The 17556-nt window shown below is 37.6% G+C and overlaps 1 protein-coding gene across 1 annotated transcript in view; it reads left to right on the plus strand.

Annotated features, from left to right (window-relative positions):
• LOC108369325 (dystrophin-like) overlaps positions 1 to 17556 on the plus strand; it is a gene marked incomplete at its 3' end in the record, with an annotated part of 53676 nt that overhangs the window by 19824 nt on the left and 16296 nt on the right. Inside the window, 1 exon segment of the mRNA XM_017624416.1 lies at positions 9234 to 9406. Within this exon segment, the coding sequence (XP_017479905.1) occupies positions 9234 to 9406 (173 nt within the window).

Raw genomic sequence — 17556 nt, forward strand, 5'->3', positions numbered from 1 at the left:
CATCCTAACTTTTGGTTCCGGCAAGATGGAGCGACTGCGCACACTGCTACGCAAACTATAGACCTGCTGCGTTAAATTGGTAGGTATTATTTGGCTCACCCTGTATAATGAAGGATAGTCTAGCCCTAGCCTAGCTCCCGCAAACGCTATCAGACAATGGAATCCGATGCAGGCGATATGCGGAGGACATAGTGATGCCTGAGTTATTAGCTTTGAAACAAACTTCAAAATAGAATTAGTGAAAAAAGCAAGCTGGACGGACACTGACATCCAGAAATTAGGCTAGCAGCTTCCGTTCAAGATCAAAGATCGCAGCTCCTATAGGCAGACTCCGTAGTATATTCCAAGCGAAGATTCACGTCATCAGTCTGTGTGCAGATATTAATCTCCAGAGAAGATATCGCAATGAAAATATCCTGATACTAAGTGATAGCCAAGCCGCACTCAAGGCTCTTCATTCTTATGAAATCAAGTCTGCACTGGTTCTTGAGTGCGTAGAAAGACTAAATGGATAAACAGCAAACAACAGGGTCTTCCTTCATGGGTCCCAGGCCACAAAGGCGTAGAGGGAAATGAAAAAGCAGACAGGCTTACAAGGGAGGCGGCAGCAACAACACCAATTGAAAGCATTGATTTACTCAATGCAAAAAGAGAAAGGAAAGAAGCAAAGTGCTACTAACGAGGCACACAGAAGCAGAAATTATCTTTTTCAATGAGGTTATTTTTCAGTAACAGCCATTTCATAATCCCAAAGATAATGATAATTACGTAGCTTAAATGTCCTATATCTGCAGTGCTAAGAAAAGTATTAAATGGTTCCAAAAAGTTTCTCTCGCGATGGGGTTGGGCGCGATTCGCAAAATGTCAATAATCAAATTCAACTTTTCGATAAAAAGGTCAAAAAAGTTAGAATATAGTCTTAACACTGTATTTATAGGCCATCTGATCTTAATGCAGTACAAATGTCTGGAAATGGAACATTTTGCTTTCAACAGGAGTACAGCGAGAAATTCGAAAAGTTGGTGAAACGAAATTGTTTCCCAGGTTTTATCTCATCGGAAAAATTGCCAAAATCTTCTTTATACTTAAACCTATCGGATTAGAGAGTTTGGGGCTTTATCCCAAGCAAACTAGGTGACATAAATAACATGACCTTGGATAATTTCAAAAAAGATTTAACGAAAACCGTGCCGCCAGCGAAAATTTTCTCAAATGTTTGAAGAAAGTCCTGCAAAATAAATTTCGTTCACTAAAACTTGTAACAATCACATAAACTTTGATAACCGGAGGAATTAAGAAAACGAAATGCATTTCGGTAGCTTGATTAATTTTGATAAGTGAATGCATTGTGATAAGTACACCCATTTCCATAAATTCTTATATCTCCATACATTTCGGTGAAGTTAAATTTCGATGAGGGGACACGTTTTTAAAACCAAATAAATTTCGATAACTCGATAAATATCGATAACTCAATAAGTTCTGGTAACTGTAAAATTTTATGTCACTATCCATTTCGAACACTATGATAAATTTCGTTACTCGACAACTCGATAAATTTCGATAACCCAAAAAAATTCGAAAAGTACTTAATCGATTAATTCCTGTAACTATAAATTTCTTAGACAACGATAAATATAGACAAATCGTGATCCTGATTGTGACTCAATACATTGCATTTCAAAACTTGATATTTCAATCGCTTTTGATATCGCTATCAAATTGGACAACTATCGTGTAATTTTTTTAGTCCAAATATTTATTCTCTATTGGCTAAACCTGTCCTAAATATGAGCCAAATTGGCAAGTAAATGCAGGTTTAAGGAATATCCCGACCCCAGCGCCACCTAGCGAGTAAATTTTTGATCGATATATTTCTTGGCAGGCAATGGAAAACCTCCGAGGGTTTTTGTGCCTTGAAAATCAGCTTCTCATAAAAATAGAATCGCCGTTCGGAGTCGGCGTAAAACTGTAGGTCCCTCCGCTTTGTGTGACAACATCAAGGCGCACGCCACAAATCGGAGGAGAAGCTCGGCCAAACACTAACATATGTGTTAGCGCCAATCTATTATTATTATTATATTTCTTTTCAAAGTGTTGACATATGCTTCAAGTATAAACCAAATCGGTCTAGCGGTTTAGTATTTTAGCGATATAATACAACGAAATTTTGAAATCGTGACTTCTAAGCTTTTATAATTTTTTGGGAGCAACAACAAAAAGTTTTGATTTTTTTTACGAAAAACCTTTCAAACAAAAGTTCCAAAATTGTGCTTTTTACAGAATCGAAATCGGTTCAGCCGTTTGGTCCGGCATCGCGGTAATACGATTTTCGTATATATTGATTTTTGAGATCTCCACGGATATGTATGTATATATAAAGTCGAGAATTGGAGTATTAATGAATAGTTTTAGGTAGGAATAGCTTAACAAATAGAAAAAATTTATGACACCCCTTTATACATACATATGTACGTATGTATGCACATTTTTTTTTCAGAGGAGGAAGCATCGAAAGCCTTAACCCCGTCACCCCCCTTTGAGTTTATATTGTGACAGTGTACCCCACCCATGTTGGGTCTGCTAAACGTCACCCACCTTCGCTTATGTCGAGGTCATTCATGCGTATATATACCTTGCCATAGATAAAGTTCGTAGGACATATCGGCGCTTGTTTTCCGTCTCACGTAGCAGCTTATGTATCTTCGCAATTATGTTGCAGACGGCTGTCCACACACTTTCGGAGGTGAGCATGATGTCTACCATATTTTGCGGAAGCGGCGTTGTATTTGTCAGATCCGCTAGTTCTGTTCTAAGGGCGTTGAAGCGCGGGCAGCTGAAGACCACGTGGCACGTATCTTCTGCTACGTTACATATTAGGCAAAGCGGCGAGTTGTCGTGTCCAAATCGGTGCAGGTAGCTTCGGTATATGCCGTTAGCTGGAAATTTACTTATCCATGCGTACGACTTACCCATTTTACAAGGTTTGGAATCAGGGTGTACGTCAACCTTCCCTTGGTGCTTCTTTCCCATCCCTCTTGCCATTTTTGAATGGATACGGTTCTTTGTTCTTTAATAGAAGCAGCTTTAGTGTCTGTTTCCGTGCTGCTTTCCCTTCGCATTATGATACGCGCGGATTCTTCAGCCTGAATCGAAATCGGTACCATACCAGCAACCACCATTGCCACTTCCGCTGATGCCGATGTTGGAAATGTATTCTGCGTGTTCGCCAAAGTTTAGTCTATCGTCTAGTGTCACACCCAAGTAGCGCATTTGCCTTTTTGATAGTATTAGGTGCTTACCCACCGTGAAAGATGATGTTTCTACCTTCATATTGGTGATCGTAGTGAAACACAAACAGCAACCAGAGAACAAAGGTAACGTAGCAATCGCCATCATAATCGACTGGCTAAAAAAGATGGGCCTTTCACTAGCTGAGGAGAAGACTGAAGCGGTTTTGAAAAGCAGCCGCAAGAAGGTAGAAACATCATCTTTCACGGTGCGTAAGCACCTAATACTATCAAAACAGCAAATGCGCTACTTGGATGTGACACTAGACGATAGACTAAACTTTGGCGAACACGCAGAATACATTTCCAACATCGGCATCAGCGGAAGTGGCAATGGTGGTTGCTGGTATGGTACCGATTTCGATTCAGGCTGAAGAATCCGCGCGTATCATAATGCGAAGGGAAAGCAGCACGGAAACAGACACTAAAGCTGCTTCTATTAAAGAACAAAGAACCGTATCCATTCAAAAATGGCAAGAGGGATGGGAAAGAAGCACCAAGGGAAGGTTGACGTACACCCTGATTCCAAACCTTGTAAAATGGGTAAGTCGTACGCATGGATAAGTAAATTTCCAGCTGACGCAGTTCCTGACAGGCTACGGCATATACCGAAGCTACCTGCACCGATTTGGACACGACAACTCGCCGCTTTGCCTAATATGTAACGTAGCAGAAGATACGTGCCACGTGGTCTTCAGCTGCCCGCGCTTCAACGCCCTTAGAACAGAACTAGCGGATCTGACAAATACAACGCCGCTTCCGCAAAATATGGTAGACATCATGCTCACCTCCGAAAGTGTGTGGACAGCCGTCTGCAACATAATTGCGAAGATACATAAGCTGCTACGTGAGACGGAAAACAAGCGCCGATATGTCCTACGAACTTTATCTATGGCAAGGTATATATACGCATGAATGACCTCGACATAAGCGAAGGTGGGTNTGAAGGTAGAAACATCATCTTTCACGGTGGGTAAGCACCTAATACTATCAAAAAGGCAAATGCGCTACTTGGGTGTGACACTAGACGATAGACTAAACTTTGGCGAACACGCAGAATACATTTCCAACATCGGCATCAGCGGAAGTGGCAATGGTGGTTGCTGGTATGGTACCGATTTCGATTCAGGCTGAAGAATCCGCGCGTATCATAATGCGAAGGGAAAGCAGCACGGAAACAGACACTAAAGCTGCTTCTATTAAAGAACAAAGAACCGTATCCATTCAAAAATGGCAAGAGGGATGGGAAAGAAGCACCAAGGGAAGGTTGACGTACACCCTGATTCCAAACCTTGTAAAATGGGTAAGTCGTACGCATGGATAAGTAAATTTCCAGCTAACGGCATATACCGAAGCTACCTGCACCGATTTGGACACGACAACTCGCCGCTTTGCCTAATATGTAACGTAGCAGAAGATACGTGCCACGTGGTCTTCAGCTGCCCGCGCTTCAACGCCCTTAGAACAGAACTAGCGGATCTGACAAATACAACGCCGCTTCCGCAAAATATGGTAGACATCATGCTCACCTCCGAAAGTGTGTGGACAGCCGTCTGCAACATAATTGCGAAGATACATAAGCTGCTACGTGAGACGGAAAACAAGCGCCGATATGTCCTACGAACTTTATCTATGGCAAGGTATATATACGCATGAATGACCTCGACATAAGCGAAGGTGGGTGACGTTTAGCAGACCCAACATGGGTGGGGTACACTGTCACAATATAAACTCAAAGGGGGGTGACGGGGTTAAGGCTTTCGATGCTTCCTCCTCTGAAAAAAAAATGTGCATACATACGTACATATGTATGTATAAAGGGGTGTCATAAATTTTTTCTATTTGTTAAGCTATTCCTACCTAAAACTATTCATTAATACTCCAATTCTCGACTTTATATATACATACATATCCGTGGAGATCTCAAAAATCAATATATACGAAAATCGTATTACCGCGATGCCGGACCAAACGGCTGAACCGATTTCGATTCTGTAAAAAGCACAATTTTGGAACTTTTGTTTGAAAGGTTTTTCGTAAAAAAAATCAAAACTTTTTGTTGTTGCTCCCAAAAAATTATAAAAGCTTAGAAGTCACGATTTCAAAATTTCGTTGTATTATATCGCTAAAATACTAAACCGCTAGACCGATTTGGTTTATACTTGAAGCATATGTCAACACTTTGAAAAGAAATATAATAATAATAATAGATTGGCGCTAACACATATGTTAGTGTTTGGCCGAGCTTCTCCTCCGATTTGTGGCGTGCGCCTTGATGTTGTCACACAAAGCGGAGGGACCTACAGTTTTACGCCGACTCCGAACGGCGATTCTATTTTTATGAGAAGCTGATTTTCAAGGCACAAAAACCCTCGGAGGTTTTCCATTGCCTGCCAAGAAATATATCGATCAAAAATTTACTCGCTAGGTGGCGCTGGGGTCGGGATATTCCTTAAACCTGCATATACTTGCCAATTTGGCTCATATTTAGGACAGGAGAATAAATATTTGGACTAAAAAAATTACACGATAGTTGTCCAATTTGATAGCGATATCAAAAGCGATTGAAATATCAAGTTTTGAAATGCAATGTATTGAGTCACAATCAGGATCACGATTTGTCTATATTTATCGTTGTCTAAGAAATTTATAGTTACAGGNATACTTGCCAATTTGGCTCATATTTAGGACAGGGTTAGCCAATAGAGAATAAATATTTGGACTAAAAAAATTACACGATAGTTGTCCAATTTGATAGCGATATCAAAAGCGATTGAAATATCAAGTTTTTAATATTCATCACGATTTGTCTATATTTATCGTTGTCTAAGAAATTTATAGTTACAGGAATTAATCGATTAAGTACTTTTCGAATTTTTTTGGGTTATCGAAATTTATCGAGTTGTCGAGTAACGAAATTTATCATAGTGTTCGAAATGGATAGTGACATAAAATTTTACAGTTACCAGAACTTATTGAGTTATCGATATTTATCGAGTTATCGAAATTTATTTGGTTTTAAAAACGTGTCCCCTCATCGAAATTTAACTTCACCGAAATGTATGGAGATATAAGAATTTATGGAAATGGGTGTACTTATCACAATGCATTCACTTATCAAAATTAATCAAGCTACCGAAATGCATTTCGTTTTCTTAATTCCTCCGGTTATCAAAGTTTATGTGATTGTTAAAAGTTTCAGTGAACGAAATTTATTTTTTAGGACTTTCTTCAAACATTTGAGAAAATTTTCGCTGGCGGCACGGTTTTCGTTAAATCTTTTTTGAAATTATCCAAGGTCATGTTATTTATGTCACCTAGTTTGCTTGGGATAAAGCCCCAAACTCTCTAATCCGATAGGTTTAAGTATAAAGAAGATTTTGGCAATTTTTCCGATGAGATAAAACCTGGGAAACAATTTCGTTTCACCAACTTTTCGAATTTCTCGCTGTACTCCTGTTGAAAGCAAAATGTTCCATTTCCAGACATTTGTACTGCATTAAGATCAGATGGCCTATAAATACAGTGTTAAGACTATATTCTAACTTTTTTGACCTTTTTATCGAAAAGTTGAATTTGATTATTGACATTTTGCGAATCGCGCCCAACCCCATCGCGAGAGAAACTTTTTGGAACCATTTAATACTTTTCTTAGCACTGCAGATATAGGACATTTAAGCTACGTAATTATCATTATCTTTGGGATTATGAAATGGCTGTTACTGAAAAATAACCTCATTGAAAAAGATAATTTCTGCTTCTGTGTGCCTCGTTAGTAGCACTTTGCTTCTTTCCTTTCTCTTTTTGCATTGAGTAAATCAATGCTTTCAATTGGTGTTGTTGCTGCCGCCTCCCTTGTAAGCCTGTCTGCTTTTTCATTTCCCTCTACGCCTTTGTGGCCTGGGACCCATGAAGGAAGACCCTGTTGTTTGCTGTTTATCCATTTAGTCTTTCTACGCACTCAAGAACCAGTGCAGACTTGATTTCATAAGAATGAAGAGCCTTGAGTGCGGCTTGGCTATCACTTAGTATCAGGATATTTTCATTGCGATATCTTCTCTGGAGATTAATATCTGCACACAGACTGATGACGTGAATCTTCGCTTGGAATATACTACGGAGTCTGCCTATAGGAGCTGCGATCTTTGATCTTGAACGGAAGCTGCTAGCCTAATTTCTGGATGTCAGTGTCCGTCCAGCTTGCTTTTTTCACTAATTCTATTTTGAAGTTTGTTTCAAAGCTAATAACTCAGGCATCACTATGTCCTCCGCATATCGCCTGCATCGGATTCCATTGTCTGATAGCGTTTGCAGGAGCTAGGCTAGGGCTAGACTATCCTTCATTATACAGGGTGAGCCAAATAATACCTACCAATTTAACGCAGCAGGTCTATAGTTTGCGTAGCAGTGTGCGCAGTCGCTCCATCTTGCCGGAACCAAAAGTTAGGATGTTGCTCTGCTATTTGCTTGGAAATGCATTTCATCCGACATTAAAACATTACCTAAGAAATCAATTTGTGTGCCTAATAGCGTATTGCAGTCATCATTGGTGGTCTTGCTTTAAGTATCCATTATGATTTTCCAAGAGATTAACTATAACATGCAGAAAGAAAATAAAGAAAATAGCATTGGTAGGTCTTATTTGGCCCACCCTGTATCTACTATATGTGGGTTAACTAAGTCCTCTCTCGTTATAGTAATCTCGGATAGATACCGTCCACACCTGTCCACTTGTACGGATCAAATGAGTCCAACGCCCACCCGACGCTGTTTCGCTAGAAGGGTTTTTTTGCAACGCCTCAGTCGTAGGTAGGTCTAAATGGTCGAACAGACATTTCAGTGATTTGGTCGGATTTATTCGGAAAGTGTGTGGAGAGCAGGATGCGTGTCATCCGTCAGCTTGATTGCTAGTTGCGTCTCTATTATATCTTTTGCTATGGCTTAATGCAGTCTCGCGCTGCAGGACTGGATGTTATATTCCCGCAGAAGTTTCTAAAGCTTTCTCTCTTCGCTTTCATGACCTCTTTATTGTATGTAGTTAGGCTCGAGGTACAGTCTCCCCAGCAGCCGTTTTTTTGGCTAAATTGAATTTCTTCTACTAACAAAATCAATATTAATACATGCTCTTCAAATATAACGATGTTCGTTTAGATATTTTTTTTCCATTTGAGTATATAAACATCGGGTTGTGCATAAGCAAAAACATATGTACGTTTTATGCCAATTTGTGGTGATATGTTTCTGATTTGTGTGTTAGTAGGTACGGCAATATATTCATGTGTAGGTAGTACTCGCATTTGTCTAGCAACATTCAACCCGCAATTTGCATATTTTGCAAACGCTCAAAGCGCTTTCTACTATACGTAATATATGCGTCTTTGAAGCGCTCGTTTGAAAACTTTATGCGCAATTCAATTTGCCAGGTCGCGGTGCAGCGTCGGCATACGTAACTAAAGCAGCTTGCTTTACGTTCTACAACTTTTCACAAGGCGAACCTTTGTTACTGTGTTAAACTTTTGCATTTTTTTTTTTCATTTTGACAATTTTATTTTCCACTTTTCTTATATCTATTCCAGCTGTCGCGTCAACCACAACATGGCGCGCAAATGTAAACATAAAAACATAAAATAACAGTAAAAAAATGACAAGATTTGTACATTGTAGATTGACTTTATTTTTGTTTTTAACAACAACAACAAAAACTACTTACATCCACCAACATCCGCCACTTTTATGACTTTGTAACTACAAAAGCGTTGTAAATTCACGCTGTTGCGCCTAAATTTATGCAATATTTTCTGTATTTGTATGCCATTTTATTGTTGTACAAGAACACATCTACATACATACATGTATTTTTTTTTAACCTGCCATGCTGTTTACAATTCTACACAAACTAACTTCCATCTTTTTCTTTTTCTCCCTCTCATTCTCCTTTGACAGGATTTACAATCGGAAATTGAAACGCATCGCGTCGTTTATGATCGTCTCGATGGCACCGGCCGCAAGCTGTTGGGTTCACTCACCTCGCAAGAGGATGCGGTGATGTTGCAGCGTCGACTGGATGAAATGAATCAGCGTTGGAATAATTTGAAGTCGAAGAGCATCGCCATCAGGTGAGTGAAAGCCTAAGTACATATTTGAGAGTGGGTGTTGTGGAAGGAAGGAAGGAAGGAAGAAAGGAAAGCAAGTACATAATTGTTGATGGCAGTGTGGGCGCGCGTTGCAATTGTATTTGATTTGTGTGCTCCTTTGTCTGCGAAAAGTACCAGAAGTGCTGCAAATATGAAGGAATTATGCAAAGAAATTGAATTAAAAGTCGAGTAGTTAGTGCCGCAGCGCTGTGCTGTGTAGTGTGACAACGATGTCCTATGCCGACCTATTGCGGTGGGGTCGATAGTACGCGCTGCTTGATTACAATAGACATAGCACTTATGCTTCGTTATACTTACATATATTTGCAAGTAAATTATACATTGTTGGCAAGCATGCAATTGTTATCATGCCTGACGCCTTGCCTGTGGTGCAGTGAACTTTTTAAAGTGGAATTTTTGTTGCAGTTTAAGGAAGTTACACTAATTTGGAAAATTTGCCTTATTTGAAAGTTCTGGGGGCGCCTGATGCCATCAGAAAATCTGATGGATCTTACACTATGTACATATGTCGTTGCTGCTGTTAGGAATCCATTTTTCGAGTAGCAGGTTAATTTCTGACGCTGGCAGAGATATGTGACTCATTAGCGCGGCGGGAAAAGCCACCAAACTAAGCTGGAACATAGCATCAAGGGAAGTGACTTAGGAGTGTGCTGTGTTACTTGGCTCAGATTATGTGCATCCGAAGATGTTTAGGTATGGGGGTGACAGTTTTTAGGACTTCCTAATCATTTGGCCGAATTCCCACTGTTTACAGAAAAACCGAGATGATCACACGCTATCAAAAACGTTCAGGCCAAGCCGCCTGACATCCAATCTTAATGAAGAGCCTTGAGCACACGGTCGAAAAAGCATGTCCTTCAGTGCAACCAAAGTGAAAAGTCCTGTGAATTAGCTCTACGCAGAAGGAAGTGGTGCTGGAAGCAGGAGACTACACCCTGGTGGCCTGCGGCCAGGAGATATGGCGTGGACGAAGCAATCATAAGTGGGACGCATTCCACTTTATCTAGAAAAGTGTTTGACTTTGGGCGGGATATATGGTCCTTATACCATTGAAGAGGCTAGAAGAAAATGTACTCAGGGCAAGGTTACTCTCACCTCTTGTGTGGCGTTCGATAGTGAACACAAAGGAGTATGAATAAAATTGATGAATGGTGCACTTCGCAACCTCAACGAAGCAACCCTAATCAGTTTTTACGTAAAAAATATAATTGAAGCGTTTCAACGTTCCAATTTTTTTAGGCATAAACCGAAGTCTTTCCGCGGAAATTTTATACATAGGACAACCCCAGAAACAAAAGGGATTAGAAAAATTTGCGTCAAGCTAAAGACAAATCCAAAACTTGAAGTTTTCGGTCCTTACCGGAGATCCGTTATGGTATTTTTGATGTAAACAGCGGTAGTCAGAACGCTCGTCACTTACTCTTCTGTAGTATGTTGGCGTAGAATCATTTACAAAACCTTGCTTTCTACATTAAGTACTTATGATTTGGTACACACCGGGCACAGAGAGTAGTTTACAGGGTTGTCAGAGAAATATCCTTTGTGTGCGGTTCTTGAGGACAATCTGATACCCAAAAACTCTTTTGAAAGAAATTAAATCGTTACATTTTTCTACAAGGAATCATTATAAATATCCAGGCACTATCTTCGTGAGCTCGCTGACAAATTTCTGTACCAACTGCTCCTAGACTGAAAATGGAACCGAAGCTGAATGGCATATACATATAAGGTAACCAGACACTTTATTCCAAGTCTACAAAGTCTCTGCAGTACTTAAATTGGCGAATGCCAAGTTAATCTAAAGGCCTTGGAAACCGTTCACATCACTACGCAAGTAGTACAGGAATGTATATTGAAGCTAAACTCTGCATGCTTTTGCATGCACATGCGGTGCATGGACAAGGACCGCGGAGGAATCACTTTTCTGGTTGCGATCAGAGACCAAAAACATGGCCTCATACAAATTGTCAGCAATTCTCAAAAGAGTTACTCGACTCATTCATTGACAAAGAAAATATTCAATTCGCTTCGCGAATCAGGGTACCGCGCAACTAAGGCCATAGATCTTACAAAGAATATTTCCCTCGAATACTCTCAACGTCTTCTCATCTAAATTACTTGCTGGCAAGAAGTATTCATAAGCTGATCTCAGAGCTGAAGTAATGGACAATGTTTATAATGGATCCTGAGTACAGTAAACCCTTAACAAATTAGTATTACTTTGTGTGTTATCAAACTCAAGAAGTCAAAGATAGCCGGTGTAGATGCAAGAATGATTGATAAAAAATCTGAAGACGCTTGACCTTTCGTTATAAAATGAATTTACGCGGACGTGGTATCAAAGTTAACTTATATTCTTCACCTCTTGCATTTGCGATGTCCTAGTGTTACGTTTAGTGTACTTCAGAACATCAATTTCGACCATCCCTATAGCTACATAAATACATACTTACAGTCATGATCTCAATTTGCCTTGGCATTAATGACTAGCATTTTAGCTATTTGACAGCTAGTCAGTCTGTCATTCAGTCATGGATGGGTGGCAGCCAGCTTAGCTTTTGGTATCGGACCAACAGTTTGGCCAAGTCACTCAACCAGCAGTCACTTACTTGACACATGACAATCAGCAATCTGTAATGAACATCAACGCTCTTATCATCATTCTCATCATCATCAACACTACCACATATCGCTAAATCGCCACTGCTGTAGCAGCATTAGCACATAATGCATATAAATGCCAATTATGCATGTGGCAAGCGTCGCTGAATTACATACACATATACACATACTTATGTATGTGTTTGAAACTGCCACTTCAAGGCGCTCAACAAATTACTTTCATTAGTTAGCCAAGCTTTTGGATGGCCTTTTTTTGTGATCATATCTTTGCTAACATGATTTTTAGTGTTTTCTTCTTATCATCAAATTCGGACATGAAAATTAATGACCTGCGTGCCAATTTTTCTGTCAAAATAGCACTTGGCTCAAAGTGGTAGGCGGTATTTTATGTCTGGAAATGAGGAAGCTACAAATTTGATTCGCTTTTATATTTGTTACTCTTACAAGTTACGCCCTTAAAAATTAAAGGTTTGATTTAGATTAGACAGCTAAAAAGAAAGAGTACTAAAATGTTGGCCCAAAGAAATGTGAAACTACCAACTTGCCTAACTATTTAGCACTCTTTTTTTTTTTAAACTTTAAAATTGTAAAAATTATTTTTATTTCTTAGTTGAAATAAATAAATTTTTTTTTGTTAAAAATTTTTTACAAATTTCAGTAGTTTTTAGTACTTAATCGTGAAAACTAAATTTTCTAAATATATTTCTTAGATATCTAAAAAATTTAGTTCTCTCCATTAAGTACTAAAACCTACGGAAATGTTGTCTAAAATTTTTAACAACAATTTTGTACAAAAAGCTTTAGTACTGCCCTAAATTTAATGTTAAATGTATTGAAATTAAACAAAATTATTAAATACTACTTCGTAAAAATAAGAAATTTTGACTAAAAAGTATTTGCACTAAACTTTGTGTTAAAACGGTTTTGTACTAAACATTTTATCAAAAGTTCTCAGTAAACGTTGGACTAAATAATTTTTGTACTAAACTTTGCATTAAAAAGTGTTAGTAATTATTTGTTTACAAAAAGTTTTTGTTCTAAACGTTGTTCTGAAAAACTCTGATACTAAACTTTGTACCAAAAGTATTTGTATTAAATTTGCACTAAACATCTGCTGTTCCAAATTTTTAAGTAAAATATTTTTTGTAGTGTATTTTTGTTTAAACTAGATTTTTTAGAACTTTCGTTTAAATTAAAAACGATTTTTTTGAGATACTACTTGTTACGAATTTTAAATTACAAAAAAAAGAACAGTAAAAGTTTTACCAAAAAATTTGTAACTCAAATTGCTTTATTCATGAAAAATAAATAGATTTAAAATCTTTAGTTATTAAGTGACATATTCATAAAAATTTTCGATTCATGAAGCATTTAAAGCCATCTGCATATTTTACAGAATTTGGGTGTAAATTTTGGACACATTTTCGTATAACTCTAAATTTTTCGAAAGAAAGTTATTGAAAAATATAATAGTCCCATTCTTTATTTTACTAAAAAAAAGTTTGATCTCTGAAACTTTAAATTCAAATTTTAGACTACAACAAACAAACACATAAAAAATACATCCAATGAAATACAAGTTTAGAAATTTAATATCTACAGTAAATTGACATTATGTTAGATGAGTCACACGGCTATAAGTAGAACTATTGCTCGAGACTTTCCAGATCTTCCAGTATCGTTAGAGCTGTCGCCTGCCAAAAGATTTTCTTTAATTACAAATAGCGTTTTTGTAGATTAAATAATCTTTGAAAATAAGAGATTCGGAGCTTAAACATACGGCAGCGTTGATTCGGATCAACTCGGGAATTAACTGCAGTTAATCCGGATTAAGTCCCAGTTAATGCCGATCAACGTTGCCGTCTGTTTAAGCTTTTACATCACAATTTTGCACCACTTGTTCGCTTCTTTCTCATGTTTTTCAACTGATTATTTACTCTCTCATTCTCTCACTTTTCTGACGTCACACCCGGTTGCTCTCAGCTCGCAAACTTATATTCTATCATTCTTGTAATGGCTCTACTTGCATGTGTATGTCGTGCAGAGTTTCAGACAACAAATTGTTCATCCGTTCCAGATTCCTTGCATTTCTGGTCAACCTAAAAGGACTCAACCAACTACTTCAAACATGCCCAGTTTATTTGTCTGGAGTTTCTAGAGGAAGTATCCTTTGTTGGCTCCTTGGCAGCAACAAAAAACCGGTATGGGCGTGATCACAAAAAATTGTTAAATTAAGAACCTTACTCGACGATGTCCGTACATACATACGTTGCTTCTATTTATAAATTTGCGGGTACGTAATATGTTTGTGTTTTGCCGAGCTTCTCCTTCACACAAAAGTGAGCAACTTACATTTTTCGACGACTCCGAACGGCTTTCTTTTTAAGAGAATATGCTTCTCATAGCAGAAAACAAATTTTTATTTACTTTTGTTTTTGATGTTAGTCGAGAACTGAGCTCAATCCCAGGCCCTGTGGAATGGTAATACCCACTTCTAACCACTACTCCACAGGGGCCTCCTTGCTTTTACTTATGTAGCTGAACTTAATTCCTTTGTATTAGAAAGCAGATCAAAGTCTCACCTCGCCTACTTATGGATGTTGGTATACTCCCAAAGCATTTGCAACAGAGCCAGTGGGTTCTATTGCCAAAACCTCCAGATCCTAAGTATTTCCATTATTCTCCCATCCTGCCTTTAGGCGCCTTCAACCCTGAGAACTGTGTTTTATTTATTGTGCTGGAGGTTGATTTAGCCTCAGGTTTCACCTGGTTTTCTTTCACCAGCATGGTTTCTCGACTGTCGATTGTTCCTGATTCGAACGCGTTCAGGTTATCATCCGTCGGGTTGCGCTGTTTTAGGAGAGTATAGACGCTGCTAATACTCCACAATATTTTGCTAGGTCTTCGACCTTCTGGGTAATCTGGCGGATATAGCTTGGTCCTTCCTGCTTAGGTTATTGAATATGTAGGTCAAAAAGTTCATGTGTAAGAGTAAAGTCGGAATTTGTATGCTCTCATCCCCTAAGATTAATCTATACCCAAAAAAGTGTAGCCCTATTTTTATACCCGAGCGCACTTGTGCACAAGGGTATATTAATTTTGTTCACATAACGGTTGTTTGTAACAGCCAAAACGAATCGAGATAGATATAGACAAATGTATACATAAATGATCAGGATTTAAATGAAAAAAGTAAACAATAGTTATTAAAAATTAAAGTCAATTAAGAAAACTCTTTTTATTTCTAAAACAAGGAAAATTTAATAAAGAAAAATAAATAAAAATATAAACATATATATATGTTTAAATTAATTTAATTTAAAAAAAATTTATTGCTAAAAGGCTAACGGCATAACGCTAAGACCTGGTTAGAACATCTTTTAATTAGTCTTTCGAAAGACAATAAAGAGTTTTCAAGAAAGTAACTCGAATTGACAGTTGTCTTACCAAACAGTTGAAAGACAGTTGCCAGAATTGTCCTGCTAGACAACCTTCGAAAATAATGTGCACTCGAATCATTCTAAAAATCAATGAGGTCACTAATTAAATTAAAATAGGCTGCGTCGTGGGCGAATTCATGTGAGGGAAAGAGTTATGTGTGTATTTGCTTCTAGTTAGATAAATAATTTCCAAATAAATTTTTTTAACTGCAATTCTAAAATTTCTCACGAAGTAAAGCCCATTGAGTCCAGATTCTTGTTTTACATCAGTGAAATAAATGACTCCGTAGAATGGAGGATTATCGATGTCATAAAAGGTTCAAGGATATTGATTATTTATAATCCACTTTTCGGGGCGACATTTTTCTTTATTTTCTCACCCTAATTTCAATTTTCGTGGGCGGCATAGTGGCTATTCAAATTACTTAACACGCTAAAAATCCATCATTTCTAAGCGCACGCCATCATTACATTTCAAAAAAATCATTCAGAGCGGACTGTGTTCTACCATGAGGCTCTTTATTAGCGACATAGCAGCATTTTTGCGTTAAAAATATGTTTCCCTAAGATTCTAAGCGTTCCAAAAGATTCTAAGATTTTGGCGTAGAAATAAATTAAGAAATGTGAACCGGAAATGAGTAAAGGAGCATCTATGTATGTCAAATGTGAATCTCTTCGAAATAGCATCGCCAACAAAGAAATTCCATTTCCTTTTTGATGCTAAAAATACCTGTAGCATATTCTAAGGCGCTTGAACTTTTCTAACTAACGTTAAATGTGCCTTTATCAAACAAAATACTACCAAGAAATGTGGCACTCCACAAACGTCCACACCCAACTTTGCTTTTGTTTATTTACTACAAAAGAGAAAAATATGAATTTATAAATAATCTGTCATTTCTCTTTTCGTTGAATACTCAACCATTTTGATTGTTATTTTTTTCTTGAATTTTTTTCTTGGCATCTCATCTGCCATCATTTTAAGTCGCTTTTCCTGGATGCGTGTTTTTTCGTTTATCCTACATTGTTTTGTTATTGTTGTTGCCGTTGGTATTTTATCTTGTTTTCTGCTGTAATTAAAGCGGCTGATGTTGGTGATTATAATGACAACAATCAGCTTGGCTTAACAATAAAAAAAAATAAATACAACAACACAATTAACACTGTGCCAGTCGTTGGCCATTTCATTTGCGTGTGTTTTTTGTTTTTCCGTTTATTCACCAATGAACATAATGCGATTTAAAGCTTACTGTCTATGTGGCAGAGTGTACTTGTATTTGCATATGTATGTGCATTAGGGTGGTCCAAAAAAAAAAGTAAAGTCGGAAATTTAATGCTCTCACCCCCTAGGATTGTTCTATACCGAAAAAAAGTATACCCCTGTTTTTTATTTTAAGATCAAAATATATTTAGAGGACGCTCAAAGCGCTTAAATTTTCCCATGTATTTTGTATGGTGAAAAAAAGACTTTTCGTAGAAATGGCATAGAATCCATGAAAATCCAAATTTGTAAATCTGAAAACTCTGCTTCTCTTCAGAAGACTTCAGAGAATAATGCCTAATTGTTTATTTAAACATTTTTTAGTTTTAACTATTTTTTAAGGGTCTCCGAAATATTCCAAAAAAAAATCAAATATACAAAAAGAAATATACAAAAGAAAAAAAGAAAAATAGTTAAAATTGAAAAATGTTTAAATAAACAATTGGGCCGTATTCTCTGAAGTCCTCTGAAGAGAAGCAGAGTCTTCAGAATGAAAAATTTTGATTTTCATGGATTCTATGCTATTTCTACGAAAAGTATTTTTTCCCCATACAAAATACATGGGAAACTTTAAGCGCTTTGAGCGACGTCTAAATATATTTTGATTTTAAAATAAAAAAACAGGGGTATACTTTTTTCGGTATAGAACAATCCTAGGGGGTGAGAGCATTAAATTTCCGATTTTACTTTTCTCCCATACATTTTTGGACCACCCTAATGTGCATTCGTATTGGTATAAAGGAATAAGTGGAGATTAAGGCATAGGATGCCATGAACTTAAACAAAGG

Source organism: Rhagoletis zephyria, unplaced genomic scaffold (genome assembly GCF_001687245.7).
Source record: "Rhagoletis zephyria isolate East Lansing unplaced genomic scaffold, Rhagoletis_zephyria_1.1 Rzeph_scaffold_03613, whole genome shotgun sequence".
In the NCBI taxonomy this organism is placed as follows: Eukaryota; Metazoa; Arthropoda; class Insecta; order Diptera; family Tephritidae; genus Rhagoletis; species Rhagoletis zephyria.